This window comes from Euleptes europaea, chromosome 13, assembly GCF_029931775.1.
Source record: "Euleptes europaea isolate rEulEur1 chromosome 13, rEulEur1.hap1, whole genome shotgun sequence".
In the NCBI taxonomy this organism is placed as follows: domain Eukaryota; kingdom Metazoa; phylum Chordata; class Lepidosauria; order Squamata; family Sphaerodactylidae; genus Euleptes; species Euleptes europaea.
Window position 1 is genome coordinate 56,923,526 of NC_079324.1, and position 21,820 is coordinate 56,945,345.

Below are 21,820 nucleotides of genomic sequence, written 5' to 3' on the forward strand. Positions count from 1 at the left end.
CATTTTCTCCAGGTGAATTGATCTCTATCGGCTGGAGATCAGTTGTAATAGCGGGAGATCCAGCTAGTACCTAGAGGTTGGCCATCTTCTGGGCACTGGGGGTGTGGGGGGGGGAGGTAGTTGTGAATTTCCTGCATTGCGCAGGGGGTTGGATTAGATGACCCTGGTGGTCCCTTCCAACTGTATGATTCTAGGATTCTAACCCTACAGCTGAGCTATCTAGTCCTTCCCTCAAAGGCCTCAGGGCAGTGAAGAAATTTACATAATAAAAGTCTACACAAGCCCCTTCCTTGCAGAGATTGAACTGACAAAGATTGTCAAACTCCTTGTAAATATACCGTGCCAAGCTTCACTTGAACCACTACACAGAGGAGGGGGAGGGGAGCTCCGTTTCACCACTGCTCTTTGCAGTTATTGTACATGAGTCCGCATGCTTGTACAAGATGTTTCACGTTCCACCGCATCTTTTTTTTCCCCCTTTCAGCAGTACACACGAGAATTGGTACGTCCCTTGGTAGTTATCCAACCCTCCCCCTGCCCGCAGGAATTAAACTGGATAGAGTCGGAGGTAAAGAAGGTCCAGGATAACTTCGAAAATCAAAACTGGCAGACTATCAAGGTGTCGTTACTTTAAAAAAAATCATTAATTCTCACCCACTATCTCAGTGTATGTGTGGGAAGTGATTATTCCAACCCTATCGCTCATAATAAATGATAGTGATAATGCAGCTTAAACAGCCAACGACCAGTGAATTACAGCCTCCTGGTATTTCATATTATGGTGAGAAATATTCCGTGTCCCCAAGGCATTTGCTCTGCACAATCCAGATAGCTGGCCTTCAGAAGCGGAAGGTTGCGGCTTCAAAGCCACGAACTTCTGATCCAGCATTCTCACATTGAAGAAGAAGAAGAAGAAGAAGAGTTGGTTTTTATAAGCCGACTTTCTCTACCACTTTAGGAATTATCCAACCGGCTTATAGTCACCTTCCCTTCCCCACAACAGACACTAGGGCTGTCGATTCAGTTCGTCCCAAATCGAAAAACAGCCGAATTTCCCCAGATTCGGCATTTTTCAGTTCAGATGGAAGCGAATTCAAAAAAAGGCGGGGAAACGACGAGCCAAATTCGGCGAGTTTGGGGTGCGCCAAATAAATTCAGCAAATTCGGGGGCTCAGAATCAGCAGCATAACCGTCAGTTAGTAAGCAGCATTCTCCAACGGCCAATGGTAGCCAAGCTGGGTCTTCTCCTGGCCAATCAGAGCAAGGATTCTCACTTTTGAAATGGCCAGGAGAAGAGTCTAAAAACTCCCGTCCCTCCCCTCCCGTCCTGACTGTATTCATTGCCTTCCAATTTGGTGGCGGTGCTGCTGAGAGATCCGATTCCTGACTGGGCCGAGCAGCTGGTGCTTACCAGAATAGGATTGGATTTACTTCTCCTCCGTGCTCCTGCTGGAAGGCATCCACACAGTTTGATTTTGGGTTTTTTTCTCTATACCTTTTCTCCTGTGTGTGTGTGTGTGGGGGGGAAAGCAGAGTCTGTGTGGGGGGGAGCAGTTTCTGTGTGGGGGGAAGCCAAAGGGGGCTTTCGCCTGTTTTGCCGAGGGGGGGTGCCCGCTCGCCTCTGCGGGAGTGTGTGTTCTGCTTTTAAAGTTTTAAAGTTTAAAGTTGAGTCTGTGCGGTGGCTAGAGTGTCTCTCTCCTTTCAGCACGCGGGCTGCGCCTCCTCCTCCTTGGTTTTTTTCCTGTTGGGGTTGAGCCAAGCCGTACTGGTTTGAGGGGGGGCTCCGCCCGTTCTGCAGAGGGTATGTGTCCGCTCGCCTCTGCGGGAGTGTGCTGTGCTCTGCTTTTGTTTTTTGCCCCAAGCCTGGGGTGGGGTGCGATGGTGCGGCTTGCGTGAGTCTCTCCCCGGCACCACTCGGCACCCGTGCCTCCTCCTCGTTTTTTTCCCCGTTTGGGGCCGAGCCATACTGGTTTGAGAGGGGGGGTTGCCCGTTCTGCCTGTGGGGGGTGCCCGCTCGCGTCTCTCTCAAGTCCGATGCAAAAGGGGAAATTCCACCCCCACCTGCTCCTTATGCATAACTAGCACGCCTCTGTCCCTTTCCCTGGTTTGCAAACTCCCAAGGTCGTGTCACATGTTGCTTTGCATGGTTTTGCAAACTCCGAGTTCAAACGGTCTATTTATTTCTATTCATTACAATGGGCGGAGGGGGGACCCCTCTGGGGCCCATAACTTGGGACCCCCTGCCCCAATTGTCACCAAACCTGGGGGTTCTTGCAAGAAGGGTCCCCTCAAGCTACGCTGAAAGTTTGGGACCTCTACCTCCAAACATGCCCCCCCCAGAGCCACGGAAAGGCGCAAATGTGTTTTTAATGGCTTTAAACGGCCGAATTTTTCCCCAAACTCCGAATCTCGTGCCGAATTGCACGGATCTGAATCAGGGGAGTTTGGACTTCGGCATTTCCCAAATCCAAACAGGCCGAATTTTGCTGAATCCGAATTTTACCGAATTTTTTTTAACAACCCTAACAGACACCCTGTGAGCTAGGCGAGGCTGAGAGAGCTCTTAAGAGAGCTGTGAGTAGCCCATGGTCACCCAGCTGGTTTCACATGTAGGAGCGGGTAAACCAACCCGGTTCACCGCTGCTCATGGGGAGGAGTGGGGAATCAAACCCAGTTCTCCAGATTAGAGTCCACCTCTCCATACTACCGCTCTTAACCATTCCACCACGCTGGCTCTCATTCTTAAAGGTAAAGGTAGTCTCCTGTGCAAGCACCAAGTCATTCCTGATCCATGGGGTGAAGTCAAATCCCGACGTTTACTGGGCAGACTTTGTTTTACGGGGTGGTTTGCCGTTGCCTTTCCAAGTCATCTTCCCTTTACCCCCAGCAAGCTGGGTACTCGTTTTACTGACCTCGGAAGGATGGAAGGGTAAGTCAACCTTGAGCCGGCTACTTGAAACTGACTTCCGTCGGGATCGAACTCAGGTCGTGAGCAGAGCTTTTGACTGCAATACCGCAGCTTACAACTCTGCGCCACGGGGCTCTTCATTCTTGCTTCATGAATTGCTTCATTTCTTTATCTGAACTATATATCCCCCCTTTCTAACCGGAAAGGCTTGCAAGGCAAAACAATCATAATAAAACAGTACAGCATCAAAATGCAGTATAAAAGAATTGAAGTAAGACAGTCAATGTCGATCAACAATAATCTACACTGCAGCAGAAGGAGATGGTAGAAAGTGCCGTCAAGTCACAGCTGACTTACGGTGACCTCGTCAGGTTTTCAAGGCAAGAGGTGTTCAGAGTTGGTTTGCCATTGCCTGCCTCAGTGTTGCAACCCTGGTATTCCTTGGTTGTCTCCCATTCAAATACTGACCAGGGCCATAAGAAACATAAGAAAGGCCCTGCTGGATCAGACCAAGGCGTATCAAGTCCAGCAGTCCATTCCCAAAGTGTCCAACCAGGTGCCTCTAGGAAGCCCCCAAACAAGACGACTACAGCAGCACCATCCTGCCCGTGTTCCACAGCACCTAATATAATAGGCATGCTCCTCTGATACTAGAGAGAATAGGTATGCAGCATGACTAGTATCCATTTTAACTAATAGCCATGAATACCCCTTTCCTACAGGCTGACCCTGCTTAGCTTCCGAGATCTGATGTGATCGGGCGGGGATGGGCCTTCCAGGTCAGGGCAACCTGACAAGGAGTCTGCTTGCCAAAAGTCAAGCCGGGATGAGGCCAGATGGACTTCCCTTGGGAAGGCATTCTCAAGGCATGGGGCTGCACCTGAAAAGGCCTCGCCATGTTATTAGACCCTTATTATATTATCCTAAATTTGATTTCTATTCAGAGCTGATATTGTATCAAAATAAAACTTGATTGATTGGTGTTATTAGACCCATGCCCTCTATTTCCTAAAGCTAAACCCCCTCGTAATGTTTTAAATCAAAGGAAGGAAACCTTTTCAGCTCATGTGCCCCAAACTCCAGTTCACCAGATTAGCGTCCGCCACTCACGTGGAGGAGTGGGGAATCAAACCCGGTTCTCCAGATCAGAGTCCACCACCAGGGAGAGTGTAAGCCGGTTTGAGTCTCATTAAAAAGGTAAAGAAAACCGGTGTATAAAAACCAAGTCTTATTATTACAATTAGACAGAACAAGGAGTAGGACTTATCTTTGAGATACTTACTTGGTCTCCATAGGTTTGATACTGCGGAAATATTGGTGCATAGTGTGGTAGAGAAGCCCCACGATGGTAATCCAAGCTGGAGGGGTGGGTGGGGAGTAAGTGGGAAGAAAAAAAGCAGTTTGGTTTACATGTCAGTGTTACAGCTGGGAGAGAAAGAAAAACCACAATTTAAAACCCCACTGCAAATTGACAGCCTCTGCCTCTGTAGACCTTTCACACTTCCACTCTAATGGGATGTCTGATTGCTTTCCTAAAGAATCAAGAAGCCCCTGCAGTCGTTTTAGAAAAGGGAAAGCAGGGAGAGAGGAAGGAGAGAACTTCTCACTGCTGTTTTAATGTAATGAAGCTAAGCTGCTAAATTATTAACTCCGTCCATTGTAAACGCAAGGCACCGAGGGGACTGCGTGCGGCTATGGTACAAACAGTGGTTCAGATCATCATAGGTATTTCTTACCCTGCATTTTTAAGTAAGTCTTTAAAGGGTACATCTAGACTGCTAGCATATACTAGCTGTATACTTGTTTTGTGTATCTATTTAAGAAGAAAAGTTGGTTTTATTTATCTCTCCAGGATCAGAGGAGCATGCCTATTCTGTGAGATACTGTGGAACACAGGCAGGATGGTGCTGCTGGAGTTGTCTTGTTTGTGGCCTTCCGAGAGGCACCTGGTTGGCCACTGGGTGAACAGACTGCTGGACTTGATGGACCTTGGTCTGATCCAGCACGGCCTTTCTTATGTTCTTATGTGCTGGTTTTCTCTACCTTTTAAGAAGAATCAAACCAGCTTACAATCTCCTTCCCTTCCTCTCCCCACAACAGACACTTTGTGAGGTAGGTGGGACTGAGGGAGTTCGGAGAGAACTGTGACTAGCCCAAGGTACCCAGCTGGTTTCACATGGAAGAGTGGAGGAGTGGGGAAACCAACCCAGTTCATTAGATTAGAGTCCGCCACTCATGTAGAGGCCTGGGGAATCAAACCCAGTTCTCCAGATTACAGTCCACCACTCTTTAACCACTACACCACACTGGCTCTCTAATGGGAACCCTACACTTCTCACATCGTTCTCCTCTCCTCCATTTTATCCTTGGGTCCAAGGTTATACAGCAAGCTTCCATGGCAGGGTGGGAGTTTGAACCAGAGTCTCCCAGATTCTAGTCTGATACTATAACCGCTACACACACAGGCTCCATTAAAGCAGTGGTTCCCTAAGTGGGTGGTACCATCCCCTGGGGGGGTGGGATTACCTAGGGAGGTGCTACGAGTAAAGGAGCGGTGGAGGGGGCACTGGAGATGACCATATTGTTCACTTATTGATGACTGACCAGGCTATGGCACGATTAGGGTTGCCAGCCTCTAGGTACTATGGCAGCACGAGGGCTCATGTATTGATAATCCTAGAAGGAAAATACTATGTAATCAAATCATTTATTCTAGGCAATTACAGTATTAATTCATACTGTAGCCTGTAACATAAATAAAAAAACAATCAACAATCAGTACTTCAATCTGCTATCTGGCTATTATTCAACATAACAACAGATGCATTACAAAGGAAAAGAATTGCAATTCAATAACGACGCGATAAGTCCATATAAAAGGTCTCTATATGTATATGCGTCTGCACCTATTCTTGACCACGAAGGTTCCAAATCATAAACCAGAGGCTCTGTAGCAATGATGGGTACAAAAATGTCCAGAGGAGAACCCACAGGCAAAATAATTCAACCCAAAAGAGAACGTGAAGCTAGCGTGTCACGTTTCGATAAGCTTCATCAGCTCGTTCCTTGTTTGTTGGCTCTGTGAGTATGTCAGACCCGATTGTAACGCATACTATCGGATGCCCACTGAAGCCCAACATGTGCGTCTATCTGTTCTGACTGTGCGCGCACCCTGTTTCTCCAGTGGAGTTGACTTATTACTGGCACAGGTTGCAATTTTTTGTTGCTTAGCCTCCAGGTACTAGCTGGAGATCTCCTGCTATTACAACTGATCTCCAGCAGATTGAGATTTGTTCACCTGGAGAAAATGGCCGCTTTGGCCATTAGACTCTATGCCATTGAAGTCCCCTCCCCTCCCCAAACCCCGCCCTCCTCAGGCTCCACCCAAAAAAACCTCCCGCCAGTGGCAACCCTAGGCACCATGCTTGCAGATGGCACTCCAAGCTTCTGCCTTGGCATAGTGCTGAAATCTGGTGGAAACTATAAGAATTTGTAGTAAATACGCCACCAGAGCTCTAGTCAGACCAGAATACAGTGTTTTGAGAAACTGTTGTCGCTGTGTACATTTTTGTCTCTCATTTTTCAAGTTCTTCTGCAATTTCTGATTTCTATCCTGTACTATGGTCAGCGGATAAGAAGCTCCTTGATTCATTTCCAACAACATATTTGGGAGAACGTGTGGTCATCCAACCTCTCTCCAAGCAAAGAAATCGATTCCAGATGAGTAATGTGATGATTTAAGACTCTTGCTAAGTGACTTTTAACCAGAAATTGAGAAACTGGCATCACTTCATCAAGCCCATGCATCACATTAAGAATTTACTGAACTGTGAAGTAGTTACTAAATGTAGTATCTAAGATTCTCGGTAAATGATTATCAGACTTTGAAAAGCTGGTATCGCTGGATCAAGTTCATCAATTTTGTTGAATAAATTAAACTAAAAACTTTTAATTGGATTTTGAGTAAATGTGCAATTAATTGCAACTGTTTTGAATTTCATTGCTTTTATCTTCCTTCGTCATGCAAACCACTATTCTGAATAATCCTTTTTATAGGGCAGGGTAGGGTTTGACTCCAAATGTTCCGACAACAGCGCATTAAAGAACAGCAATCTTGCCCAACCACACTTCTCAGTCCTCCACCAACCCCTGCCCAGATAAACTGTTCTCTTACCTTTGGCTTGGAAAGCTTCGCCAGGGATTGAAATATAACTCTGCCCTCGCAAGGGGAAGCGATAGTGAGACATGTTCAGGTGCTGAAGAGGCTTCTTGACCAAAGAATAATCTGTGTAATAATGCAGACGTTTAATACAAACAATACACGCGATCGCATTTGTTACTTAGAGGAATCCAACCCTGCCCACCGGGACCACAGCCACCTGTCCAGGATTTGTGTATGTGTGTGTTAAGTGCCGTCAAGTCGTTTCCGAACCATGGCGACCCTATGAATCAATGTCCTCCAAAATGTCCTATCCATAACAGGATTTACTTTTTTAATATCTGAAACAATTTTTTCCCCTAAAGAAAACAGAGCAGGAAAAGACTGATGGCTTTATGAGTCAAAAAATAACAAGTAAGAGACAGGTATCCTAAAGGTAAAGGTAGTCCCCTGTGCAAGCACCAGGTTATTTCTGACCCATGGGATGATGTCACATCCCGACGTTTACTAGGCTGACTCTGTTTACGGGGTGGTTTGCCATTGCCTTCTCCAGTCATCTACACTTTACTCCCAGCAAGCTGGGTACCCATTTTACCGACCTCGGGAGGATGGTAGGCTGAGTCAACCTTGAGCCGGCTACCTGAAACCGACTTCCGTCAGGATCAAACTCAGGTCGTGAGCAGAGCTTTTGACTGCAGTACTACAGCTTACCACTCTGCGCCACGGGGCTTCTACTAAATTTTACATCATGCACAGAGATAACTGCTGGATTCAAGATCGGTAGCACCTGCTTGATAACTACGCAAACAGAACTGCCAGGTGTATCCATTTTTATTGTCCTTTCTGCCGTGGTTTAGACAGTCAGCACCCCCTCACATGATCACTTGCAGTGTGCTTTCAACCCCAAAGAGACTGCATGTAGGCACCAACAGCATGAGCTGGCGCTTCCATATAGGGTACGTCCATAGGACCGCTTCAATGAATGCGATACGATAGGTTTGAAAATGATATAGAACAATGATGCAAATTGCGGGAGGGTTGTATGTCAGGCCCCACATGGAGGCAAGGGTTGCCTAGTCCCCCCTAGCCATCAGCAGGGGGTGGGGGATAGGGTCGCCAGCTAGGGTTGCCAGGTGCCCGGTGGGGGTGGGCAAACCCCCTGCAATTCGCCCCTCTGCCTGCCGACCACCTGAGGGTCGGCGGGCAAACATGCATGTGCAATCCCGACTGCAGCCCCATAGCCTCCCGCCAGAGGAGAGAGGGGACCTGGCAGCCCTATTTCCAGCTCCGGGTTAGGAAATACCTGGAGATTTTGGGGGTGGAGCCTGAGGAGGGTGGGGTTTGGGGAGGGGAGGGACTTCAATGCCTTAGAGTCCAATTGCCAAAGTGGCCATTTTCTCCAGGGGTACTTCTCTCTATCAGCTGGACCCCGCCCTCCTCAGGCTCCACCCCAAAAACCTCCCGCCGGTGGCAAAGAGGGACCTGGCAACTCTATTCATATATGAGGTGACCTCCGTGATTAAACAATATGGGGGCAAGACCAATCCCACATCAGATACCAGGATCCTATCTGTATCCCAAGATTCCCAAAGTATCACAGATTACAAACAGCCCTGGATTTATCCATTCCATTGCCCTGCACAAGCACAGAAACCCTGAAAAAATGTGCAGAATTTTCCTTCTTGAGCATTCCAGCCTGTGTTTTAAATATTAAAAAGCGAACTTTCCGCACCTCTGGCTGCAAGCTTCGAACTGCAAAGGCTATGCCAGGTGAAATCTCATAATCCCAGAGGGACAACCAGAGGTATTTTTTTAGATCATAACCCTGCATGCCCAGGTTTGTGTTTTTAATTACTTTTGCGCAGCACTTAAGTCACCTTAATCACGGCCTCAATAAAATATGGCGCTGATGCTGAATGTGCAGCATGCTGAACTGCTGACAGACAGATCCCCGCCCACTCACCGCGACTAAATTTATGCATGATTTTAATTTAAGTTATGCATGGTTTAATTAATTCTAAGAGCCTTCAGAACCTCTTAAAGTGAGTAGTGGGCTTTTTTTTAATGCATTTATACCCCGCTTTTCAGCCACGTTTGCTCCCATGACACCTAACAATTAATATGCATCACAATTTTTAATTAAGGCCTATTGCTGAGGTGCTTTGTTGGGCTTTCTCTCCCCCACCCCAAGACTCTGGCTTCAAGGAAAGCACCACGGCCGCAAAACAAACCTCACCTGCCACGGATGACGCTCCATCAAAAGCGACGCCCGACAGGCTTCCTCCCAGATTGCGGGCCACATGTGACATCACGTTGTCCACTGTTTCCACCAAAGCTCCTGCAACGGGTGCCATCTGGAAAGCAACAAAAAGGGGACCAGTGTGATGAGAAAGAGAAGCGGCCAAGGAATCTGATCTCTAAAGCAGGATGCGTGCCTGAGCAATGAAGTATACCTCTTTATCAAAGGAGAAGAAGAAGAGTTGGTTTTTATATGCTGACTAAGAGTGGTGGACTCTCCTCTGGAGAACCGGGTTTGATTCCCCACTCCTCCACATGAGCGGCGGAGTCTAATCTGGTGAACCGGGTTGGTTTCCCCACTCCTACACATGAAGCCTGCATAGGGTTGCCAACCTCCAGGTACTAGCTGGAGACCTCTTGCTATTACAACATATCTCCAGCCGATAGAGATCAGTTCACCTGGAGGAAATGGCCGCTTTGGCAATGGGACTCTATGGCACTGAAGTCCCTCCCCTCCCCAAACCCCACCTTCCTCAGGCTCCGCCCCAAAAATCTCCCGCCGGTGGCAAAGAGGGACCTGGCAAGCCTAAGCCTGCAGGCTGACCTTGGCCTAGAAACAGTTCTCTCTGAACTCTCTCAGCCCCACCTACCTCACAAGGTGTCTGTTGTGGGGAGAGGAAGGGAAGGGGATTGTAAGCCGGTTTGATTTTCCTTAAAAGTCCTCCTCCTCCTCCAAAGCAGCTTTTTAGAGAAAAATAAAAATAAATTCCTAGAGCTAAACTATTTGAAAGCCCATGGGGGAAGGTGAGCATCTGCAAGAAAATTTGGAACAGAAAAATAGCGGGTAGGGAAAAGATTAAGCACCTCCTCCCTTCTGCTGCTTCTCCATTAAAAACCAAGACCTCCCCAAAATACTTTTCCCTCGGGAAGGGAAATAGGCCATCGGTGTTTCAGGAGCACATATTTGCTTCTTTGCTTGGCCAAAGACATTACCTCCATGATATCAATCCAGCTGGGTAAAGACAGCACATCTTTTATGGTTTGCAAGAAAACCTATAAATAAAGAATACCCAGATTATTCCATGACACTGCCATTCTTTTTCGCACACAACAATCTCAGCGAGAGGTTCATTAGACTGTCTGTCCAGTCATTCTGAAATAACAGTCACATATTCATGCATGTCACAGGGAGGCAGCATTGCCTGAAGCTGGGCTCATTAGACAGTGTATGGTATTATTCCCAAGTAATTGAGTATTTGTTGATGCTAGCATTTCAATAATGTTCCATTTACGCGCTCGTTCGTTTATTTCTCTCCCCAAAATGTTGAGATTAAAACCGAGCAAAAATGACTGAAGGTGGGAGAAAAACACCCCAGACTGCAATAGAATCTGGTGTGTGTGTGCGTGTATGTGTGTGTGTGTGTGTATTTTCTACTAAAGGATAACTGCATTGAGGAATGTGTCAATAGTACATGGCAGTCCCCCCGCACTAGCAAATTTTGCAGTATGCATCAACAATAATGGCTGGCCCCTCCTTCCATAAAAAAAAGGCAAAGGTAGTCCCCTGTGCAAGCACTGGGTCATTACTGACCCATGGGGTGACGTCACATCCCAACGTTTACTAGGCTGACTTTGTTTCTAGGATGGTTTGCCATTGCCTTCCTCAGTCCTCTACACTTTACCCCCACAACTGGGTACTCATTTTACCAACCTTGGAATGATGGAAGACTGAGTCAACCTTGAGCCGGCTACCTGAAACCGACTTCCATCGAGATCGAACTCAGGTCATAAGCAGAGCTTTTGACTGCAGTACTGCAGCTTACCACTCTGCGCCATGGAGGGGAAAACTTCAGTGGGGTATAATGCCATCCAGTCCACCTTCCAAAGTGGCCATTTTCTCCAGGTGAACTGATTTCTGTCACCTGGAGATCAACGGTAATCCCAGGAGATCTCCAGCTACCACCTGGATGCTGGCAACCCTATTCAAAGGGTTTTTTCTACACAGGTGATAGAGTTGCACTGTACTAAATTATTCACAAAGTTACTTGGATAAATTATTAGGAACTGTGGATAGCTTGTTAATGTTTATGCTTTGCTTCAGTTATGGTTTTTACACTTCTGGTTCGTTCTCCAACCCAAATCCTATTTCATTGTTTATTGAATGTCCCATCTTGTTGATTGTATTGACTCACTCTGTGCAATCTGCCTTGAGTCCAAGTGAGTAAAGTGGATTATAAATAATGTAAATAAATAAATACCCAAGATCCTCTTGACGAGAGCCTGCCAAACATGGCAACTGGACCCTTCTGGCTACGAAATTAACACATAAAGCTAAAGGCCTCACTGATAACAGATAATCACAACAGAAGCCAATAAATACCCTAGGATCCAGGTTCTCCACACTATGTTCTATCTGGAATTATTCTCTGTGTGCTAATACAAGATGACCACAGAACCAGTGCTAGGCGGCAACATCAGGAGAAGACCCTGGCCTCTTTGCCCTGTTGGCTCGCCAGGGCTACTTGGAAGGCTTTAAGCCAACTTGGAAGGTTTTAAGAGGGGAGTGGTCATGTTCATGGAGGAGAGAGGTATTCATGGCTACTAGTTAAAATGGATACTAGTCATGATGCATACCTATTCCCTCCAGGATCAGAGGAGCATGCCTATTATATTAAGTGTTTTGGAACACAGGCAGGATAATGCTGCTGCAATTGTCTTGTTTGTGGGCTTTGTGGGCTGGTTGGTCCCTGTGTGAACAGACTGCTGGACTTGGTGGACCTTGGTCTGATCCAGCACGGCCTTTCTTATGTTCACCATGTGAAAAAAGGATGCTGGATAAGATGGACCAGGACCACTGGTCTGATCCAGCAGGGCTCTTCCTGTATTCAAGCACTACAGGATGTTCTTCTCCCACCCTCCAGTTGCTGCAACCAGCACCCATGATGCATCTATTGGGGGGTGCATGTTCCAGGATTTTATGTTTTCATTTCTATAAATCATGCACTGTTATGGAGCTGTTGCTTTGCTGGAAAACATCTGCAATATTACTCTATCTAGAACATTTTTTATCCCATTCTTCGTCCAAGCTCATGGTGTTCTACATCTTCCTTCCTTCCCCGTTTTATACAAATGCCAACCCTGTCAGGTATTTGAGGCTGAAACAGAGCAGAGCTGGCCAAAGATTAGCCAGGAAGATTCGTGGCAGGGTAAAGATTTGAACACATTTTATTTTATCCAAACACCACTCTTTTGTATCCAAACCCCAACCATGAGAGGTAGGCAAGGCAGAAATAGAGTGATTGGCCAAAGGTTCTTCACACAACACATAGCTAAATTGTGGAACTCCCTGCCCCAGGATGTGTGATGGCTGCCAACTTGGAAGGCTTTAAGAGGGGAGTAGACATGTTCATGGAGGAGAGGGCTATCCGTGGCTACTAGTCAAAATGGATACTAGTCATGATGCATACCTATTCTCTCCAGGATCAGAGGAGCATGCCAAATATATTAGGTGCTGTGGAACACAAGGAGGATAATGCTGCTGCAGTCATCTTGTTTGTTGGCTTCCTAGAGGCCCCTGGTTGGCCATTGTGGAAACAGACTGCTGGACTTGATGGGACTTGGTCTGATCCAGCAGAGCTTTTCTTATGTTCTTCTGTTACCCAGAAATCTTCATGGCAGGGTAAGAATTTGAACCTATAAGTCCCAGAATCTAGTCTGGCATGCTATCCACTACATTATACAGGCTCACAACGTATTTCTTTTAGAAAAATTATATGTGCCCTTCCACGTGACCTGCTCAATACAACAATAGTGGGCAAAGACTTTTTTGTTTCATTTGGCATACCACCAATAACTGTCACTGGCCCTCCTCCCTGGTTCTGGTATCATTTGTTTGTGTTTTTAGGGAATTATTTTATAATGTTTAAATGTTGTTTTTAATCGTTCAAACGTTTCAATTTTTTTTAATGTGTGCCACCTTGGGGACCCTAAACGGGCGGAAAGGTGGCATAAAAATGTTTTCAATAAATAAATAAAACATATCCTCTTTCCCTGGAATTCAGAATACATTTAAGGTGCCCACAAAAATAGCAAAGGGAGAGGGGAGAATGATTCTATTTTCCCTTTTGTCTGAGCATATAAACTCCCGATCTGCCGCCGCCACTGTTACTTCTGGCTTTAGCATCAGAATCGCTGTCAAAATCACAACTGATCAACAATGATCATTCTGGCCGGCGTTAAAAAGGGAATAATGTGCCTACTACGGCAATCAAAGCCAGAGTTTTGTTAGCAGAAAGTGATTTCTCAGCCTCTGGCTGGCTCAAAACCCCGGAGGCAAAATGCGTCGACCATAAAACACAAAGCGTACAGAAAGACAAAGTGCAGAAGGCATTTGGCTCAGTGAGATGATGGGGCTGATACTGGGAAATACCCACAAGTCAGCAAAAATTCTGCCTGAGTGGCAGAAAAAAGTGGGGGAGATCTAGGAGATTTGCTGGGCTCATCCGGAGCCACATCTGACCTGTGAGCCCAAAAGCATAAGGCCTCCGTGAGAAGGAACAAAAAATTGCTCCCCTCTGTCTCTTCAGAGCTGACAACCCCAGGCTGCAAATCTTTCCATAGATAATCTCCAGTCTTTTATTTATCTATATGAAATATTTCTAAACCTGTTTCTCAGCTAAAGTTGTCAAGGGTGCTGGTAATGAAATGCAGTTACATAAGATGGAGTTTTAACGATATCCACATTTTTAAAAGATGTATCTCCCCAGCTAAAGGGTGGTAGTTGGCACCAGAAACAGGCACAAGGCGGTGGCGGAAAGTGCCATCAAGTCTCAGCCAACGTATGGCGACCTCGTAGGGTTTTGAAGGCAAGAGACCAGCAGAGGTGGTTTTCCGCCTCTACGTAGCAACCCTGGATTTCCTAGCTGGCCTCCCGTCCAAGTGCTAACCAGGGCCAACCCCACTTAGTTTCTGAGATTTGATGAGACTGAGCTAACGTGGGCCATCTAGGTCAGGACAAAATACACTTATACAAGATGGAGTTTTGACGATACCCACATTTTCAAAGATGTATCCCCCCAGCTTTGGGGTGGTAGTTGCCACCAGAAACAGGCACAAAGTGGTAACAATGAATGAGCATGTTTTGCATAATTAGCAAACAAATTTGCTCCGTGTCCAGAACAGACGGATTTGATTTTACAGTGCGGAAAACGTAGGGTTGCCAGGTCCCCCTTCACCACCAAAGGGAGGTTTTTGTGGCGGAGCCTGAAGAGGGCAGGGTTTAAGGAGGGGAGGGACTTCAATGCCATAGGGCCCAATTGCCAAAGCGGCCATTTTCTCCAGGGGAACTGATCTCTAACGGCTGGAGATCAATTGTAATAGCAAGAGATCTCCAGCTAGTACCTGGAGGTTAATACAAAACAATAACCTATGCTGCAAATGGGGTTAACTCTAAATAAAGATCAGCACGTAGGCTCAATATATTATAACCAAAGCAAAGTTCAACCAGTACAGATTCTCAACACATTAGAAGTACCACATAAATCACTTACTCCTTTTATCAATCATGCGGTTAATGCCTGAATATATTGATTGATATAAGGAGTAAATGATTCATGTGGTACTTATAATGTGTTGAGAATTAGTACTGGTTGAACTTTGTATTGGTTATAGTATACTGAGCCTACGTGCTGATCTTTATTTAGAGTACCTGCAGGTTGGCAAACCTAGGAAAAGGACCTCTCTCTGGAAATGGTTATCGGGGGGGGGGGGGAGAAACGGTCATGCGCAACCCTCCCCAGAGATCAGTCAAAAAAGCTTCCCTCCGAAAAGCATGTTTCCAACCTCTGTGTTCACACAAGAGCAAGAAGTACAGAAGTGACAGGTGTTAATAGGACAAAACATCTTACTAGCTCACCTGCCCCTGAGTACCACCCTTAAATAAGCTGTGGGTGTACTGGCAGGCGGCCTGAAGATAAAGAACCCCTTCTAACACATTTTACAAAATAATCCATCTTTTAAAAGGAAATGCCCTCTTCCCTCTTTTTAACAACCTTTTTTTTCTTAATCCACCAACCTCCTTGGCCCGTGCTAGCAACAGCCATACATCTACTAATATATATTTAGCCAATCTATGAAGAATATTTACCTCGATATACTGACGGATGAAGGAAATTTTCCTCAGTGAATTGACTAAAGAAATTTACCCCAGTAAATTGACTAACTTTCCTCAGAAAAATCAAGTAATGGATGAAGGAAATTTATCTCGGAAATAAATCTGGTGACAGATGAAGGAAATTTACTTGGGTAAACGGACTAACATATCTCAGTAACAGGGCAGTCCTAAGCAGACTGAAACCCTACTAAGACCATTGCAATCGATGGGTTTCGAAGGGTGTAACTCAGCTTAGGGTTGCACTGCAAACGAAATAACCGATGAAGAAAACATTCCTCTGTTAATCGACTAGCATCCCTCAGTAAATCAAGTAACAGATGAAGGAAATATCCCTCAGTAACTGAACTAACAAATAAAAGTAAATTTACCTCAGTAAGATTAAAGGCGGTCTCTGCTGAGAGGGATTCATTGGGTAACGCAAGGGAAATGTTTTCCAAGTAGTCCAGCATGGCACCGGGGTAAAGGAAGTTGCCTCTCTCCTCCGTAAGATTACTTATGATGGGTTGGTAGGCATTTCTGGACAGCTGGAAGATTGACAAAGTCAGTCCATGTCAATGGTCAACACACGTCAATCCACGTCAATGGTCAACACAATACTTTCAAAATGCCGAGGCGCACTCAACAAGTGCAGGAGACGAGTGTCTTATTCTGAGAAACCTATGCCTTTTATGCATGGCAGTTTCCCTCGCCATCACCCCTCCCAACGACATCAGGTCTTTCTTTTGATGATGCATGCCATTTCCGACCGTCAGAGGTCGCCTCGCTCTCCCCCTGCATTTCCCCACGCCTTGCCCACGTTTTCAAATTCGAGATAAAAGAGGTCCCTGAAAACGTGGGCAAAACGCAGGGAAACGCAGGGGGAGAGCGAGGCAACCTCCCATGGTCGGAAACGGCATGCATAATCGACACAAAGGCCCAAAGTCGTCGGAGGGGTGACGGGGAGGGAAACTGCCATGCATAAAAGGCCTTAGGGATGAATTAACTGGACAACCCAGTGAATTTTCATAGGTCTGCTTCTGCCTTGAGTACTGCAACCGTGTGGTCTCTAGCTTTCGCTTGTCACACCTCAATCCTTTATCCAAAATTCCACCAATAAAAAAAATTCCCTCTCATTGCTCAGATGCAACCCCCTGCACAGATTTCCCCATCCCCTTCCATATCCAACTCCTCACTTTTGAAAGTTGTTCGTGGCTAGACCACACTCTGCCCACCTACCCGTACCTCCCGTCACCTTTGCACCTTCAGTTGTCTGACCCTGACAAACTGCTAAGGTTGCCAGCTCCAGGTTGGGAAATACCTGGAGATTCTGGGAGTGGAGTCTGAGGAGGGCAGGGTTTGGAGAGGGGAGGGACATCAATGCCATAGAGTCCAATTGCCAAAGCTGCCATTTTCTCCTGGGGAACTGATTTCTATCACCAGATTAGTTGTAATAGCGGGAGATCTCCAGCCACCGCCTGGAGGTTGGCAACTCTACAAACTGCCCGCCATTTTTTTTTATTCCTTTAAAGGCCCTGCCTAGTCTCTACTGCTGCTCCTTAGGCCTGGAATTCTTTCCCAAACTGCCTTTGTGGTAGAGTTGCCAGGTCTCTCTTCGCTACCGTCGGGAGGCTTTGGGGGTGGAGCCTGGGGAGGGCGGGGTTTGAGGAGGGGAGGGACTTCAGTGCCATAGAGTCCAATGGCCAAAGTGGCCATTGTCTCCAGGTGAATTGATCTCTATCGTCTGGAAATCGACTGTAATAGCAGGAGATCTCCAGCCACCACCTAGAGGCTGACAACCCTACTATATGGAACTATTTCAGTCTCCCGAAATCCTTCTTTAGAAGAAACCATCTTAAGCCCTCAGAAAACACCAATGACTGAAAAAAAGCTTAACTGTGTGTTGCTGCATTTATTCATATCTAACCCTTGTTAACCTTGGCATTCTCCATCCCCATTTGTGTCTCCTGTATGTGTTCTCTCCTCCATTCAGTTTTCAGTTGTTACATCCTCTGGGCAGTGACCTGTGGGTTGTTTTTTTTTATGTTGGCACACCATCCCAATGTTGATGTTATCTACAACAATAATAGCTATTCCAAGGCAATGCTTCCATACGTTGCTTCAATCTCAGGATGGCCTCCCAAGGTATTATTTTCTGTATGGAGATCAATGCCTTGACCCTTTCTGAGCATATCAGTTTGGTTGAGTGGAGATCAACCAAGGTCTGTCTAATCCAGAGGTTCCCAAACATTTCGGGCCACCACTGCCCCCTCGGTTCCACAAACTCAACCCCAGCACCCCCTACCCTATCCCATAAAAAGCATTATTCAAAATAGGGATTTGCATGACTCACTAAAGAAGATAAGAACAATAAAATTTCAAAACCGTAACAATTAATTGCACATCTATTCAAAATCAAATTAAAACTTTTTAGTTGAAATGTATTCAACACAACGGATGAACTTGATCCAATGGTACCAGCTCTTCAAAGTCTGGAAAAAAATTCTGATAGTTTCCACCAAATTTGCCAGCATGGTGCCATAGCTTGATCTATTGTAAATTAGTAAGCAACTCAGTTGAAGGGGCCCACCTCTAGCGCCCCTGTAGGTAATCCCACCGCCCTCCAGGGAGTGGTACTGCCCACTTTGGGAACCGCTGGTCTAATCTAACAGTCTATTGCTAAAGAAGGTCAGCCACAGCCAAGCAAGGCATGATGGTTTGTCCTTGTTATCTCTCCTCAGCATCCAGCATTCTGCCTCTTGACATGGAAGTTCCATTTAGCTATCGCGGCTGATAAAATTATCCCGTTTCTCTGTTACATGCAAGGGTTCACAGAAGGCCACGCTGCCACAAAACCTTCGGGAAACGTATTTAAAATTTCCGTGGAGAGCCACGACCTTGGTCCGTGGTGAAGAGCGCTCAGCAAACAGCCATGAAGTTGCAGCTTGCTTCAATAAAGTGATCTTGAGAACTAGCAGTGAGCGAAAGAGGTTTTAACAAAAACAAATACCGAAGCATTTCACCTAGACCGAGTGAAAATTGCTTCCTTTCTCATTCTGACTAAACACACTTGATAACAGCTACGTCAAAATCCCATTAGTTTTCATCTTGTTCGCTTCAGACTTGAGGGGCGTGAGTTGAATTTCCGATGTGTCGGTGAAGAGGGCGAGACAATCACTCCAGCAACAAACTTATTCGTGCTACAAGTTAAACTGGAAGTTGTGTGTGGGTGGGTGTTTTAATCCCTGTGCGAGACAATAATGTAGGTGGTTGAAGTTCTCCAAAGCAGCCATCGCCAGCGTAGTGCCCATGGGCACTGTGGCATAATCTGATGAGTTTCCTGGCATCTTTTGTGACTGGTCCTCACACCCCATGGCAGCCACGTTGTGCCCGCCTCCTGGGATGGCCACTTTATGGTGGTGTCCGCTTCTCATTCTCAAACTTCCAAAAGTGTCCACAGGCGGAGCAAGATAGAGGATCCCTGCTCAAGCCTGGTTAGGCTCGCCAACTGCCCGGTGGGAGCAGGCAATCCACCGGGCTGCCCGTTGACCCTCAGCTGGTCAGTGGGTGGAAGAGAGTCAGCGGGGGGGGGGGGGGCACGATCAGCACACACGCAACTCCGATGCTGTAGTAATCACCCCCACCCCGAAACTCTATGGAAACCACAGAGTTTCGGAGGCGATTGCTAGAGCATCCGCGTCACTGCACGCCAATTGCCAGCCATGCCCCAGCAAAGCTCCCACTGGTGGCAAGGAGCGACCTGGCAGCCCGAAGCCTGATGGGGGGGGGGGTTCTAATGTTTATGTATGCCAGTCCACCAAGCCACGATGCATGCTACAGTGTGACCCCGCCACCTCAAAAGAAGACTTACTAAGCTCCTGCTGGGACAGGGAATCTCCTACCCCCAGCTCCTGTTTCTCGCCACTGCTTCTGTAGCCAGCAGGAGAAAAGTTTTTTTAAAAAAATTAAAATCAGCAATGGCATGACATCTAGGGTTGCCAGGTCCCTCTTTGCCACTGGTGGCAGGAGGTTTTGGGGACGGAGCCTGAGTAGGGCGGGGTTTTGGGAGGGGAGAGACTTCAATGCCATAAAGTCCAATTGCCAAAGCGGCCATTGTCTCCAGGTGAACTGCTCTCTATTGGCTGGAGATCAGTTGTCATAGCAGGAGATCTCCAGCTATTACCTGGAGGTTGGCAACCCCAATGACATTACTTCTGATCACTTCCCTCACTGGGAATCACCAAAAACTCTACAGAGTTTCCGGTGATTCCTAGAGAGGCATGGCATCACTTCTGAGTTTTCCGGAATGATTTTTGAGGGTGTGAGGAGCAGCAGAGAGGAGGGGTAAGGAAGCCCAACCTTGTCAACAAAATTCTGTGGGCCCAAACCAATAATAGGTTAATTTTTTAAAGCCAATTAAAATCTTAGGATGGCAACTTTTTTCATTCTACACAATCAGCAGCAAAGAGACAATATTTCAGGACCTCACCTACCTTTGGAAGCGTTTCCGTCATCGGCTGGCCCCATGGAGCTGTCGAAGAAAACAAAGGTTGATCACCTGGGGAAAAGAAAAACATACACACAAGTTGTCCCTTCACCTTAAACCATTGCAGTACAGGATCTAAGATAAAATACAAACCCGGGTAAAAGCTGGAGGAGTCAACCGACCTGCCTACTGGAAAGTGCGATTAGTCACACCCATTGTTTCCCTGCCAAATGAACAGATGCTCATTCATGCCAGAGTATCCAGGCACACCAAGGAATCTTTAAGAGTGTCCCCTCCACTATGAGCCACTCTGCATATTAAGCTCTTTGGCCTCTTGCCCAGTGCATACATAACACCAGCTCCTAGCAAAGCATTGTTCGCAACTAGTTGATAACCAATCAGCAGAATACAATTCCCCACATCACCAACTACCTAGCACGAATCCCACACAAAGCTGCCTTATACTGAATCAGACCCTTGGCCCATCCAAGTCAGTATTGTCTACTCAGACTGGCAGCGGCTCTCCGGGGTCTCAGGCAGAGGTCTTTCACATCACCTCCTACTTGACTCTTTTAGCTGGAGATGCCAGGGATTGAACCTGGGACCTTCTGCATGCCAAGCAGATGCTCTATCCACTGAGCCATGGCTCCTCTCCAAGGCTCTCAGGCAGAGGTCCTTTCACATCACCTCCTACTTGACTCTTTTAACTGGAGATGCTGGGGATTGAACCTGGGACCTTCTGCATGCCAAGCAGATGCTCTACCACTGAGCCACGGCTCCTCTCCAAGGCTCTACAGGGTCTCAGGCAGAGGTCTTTCCCATCACCTACTTGCGTGATCCATTTAACTGGAGATGCCAGGGATTGAACCTGCGACCTTCTGCATGCCAAGCAGATGCTCTACCACTGAGCCACGGCCCCTAGTAGGGACCTGAAAATCTCTCCCTTCCTCCCTCAGTCTGAAAGCTTAGCATTGTGTCTGCAGCAAAGTTATGAATGCAAATCAAGATGCCCATTTTAACTAGAGACCGAAACCAGGGTTTGAAGTGGGTTTACAAATCCAAAAGTTTCTTCTCTTTCAGGTGCCAGCCAAGGTTTGCACACACACACACACAGTTTGCTAGAATGGCTGGTATCGCTACTTACCTACAGCAGCTGCAAAATACTGTTCAACCTCCTTAGGTGTCAGCACTCTTTCCCATATGATAAATTCATCAAAAACCCCGTTAGCATAACGCCCAGTCTGGTCACCCTCTGATCCCGTCAACATATTTGAATTCGAGTCCGCATAGCTGTAGGAAACTTTCCCGTTAGGATCAGCGGTGTGCAAGGTTCCATTGACGTACACTTTTAAACCATCCTGAGATTTCCAGGTGAAGAGGACATGAGTCCAGTAGGGATCTGAAAAGAACAGCGAGGCAGTGGAGATCTTAAGATTCCATAAATTCACTGACACAGATCTCCATTTCAGAAGTAATTATATATCCGGGGAGGAGGGAGAGCCATATTTTACTACGTCCTTTAAAGCAGGGTTGCCACCATCTGGGGCCTGGGGGTCTCCTAGGGTTGCCAGGATCCTCTTTGCCACCGGCAGGAGGCAGAGCCTGAGGAGGGTGGGGTTTGGGAAGGGGAGGGACTTCAATGCCATAGAATCCAATTGCCAAAGTGGCCATTTTCTCCAGGGGAACTGATCTGCATCGGCTGGAGATAAATTGTAATAGCAAGAGATCTCCAGCCACCACCTGGAGGTTGGCGACCCCAGAATCTCCTGGAATTACGACTGCTCTCCAGACTTGAGAGATCCGTTCCCCTGGAGAAAATGGCAGCTTTGGAGGGTGGACTCTATGGCATTATACCCCACTGAGGTCCCTCCCCAACCCACA

The 21,820-nt window shown here is 46.8% G+C and overlaps 1 protein-coding gene across 1 annotated transcript in view; it reads right to left on the reverse strand.

Moving 5' to 3' along the window:
* ADGRD1 (adhesion G protein-coupled receptor D1) overlaps positions 1-21,820 on the reverse strand; it is a 239,951-nt gene that overhangs the window by 194,922 nt on the left and 23,209 nt on the right. Inside the window, exons 7-13 of the mRNA XM_056859596.1 lie at positions 21,084-21,338; positions 19,947-19,984; positions 15,846-16,001; positions 10,299-10,358; positions 9,304-9,421; positions 7,083-7,193; positions 4,191-4,266 (exon numbers count right to left, since the gene is read on the reverse strand). Coding sequence (XP_056715574.1) covers positions 4,191-4,266; positions 7,083-7,193; positions 9,304-9,421; positions 10,299-10,358; positions 15,846-16,001; positions 19,947-19,984; positions 21,084-21,338 — 814 coding nt within the window. The remainder of the gene's footprint in view (positions 1-4,190; positions 4,267-7,082; positions 7,194-9,303; positions 9,422-10,298; positions 10,359-15,845; positions 16,002-19,946; positions 19,985-21,083; positions 21,339-21,820) is intronic.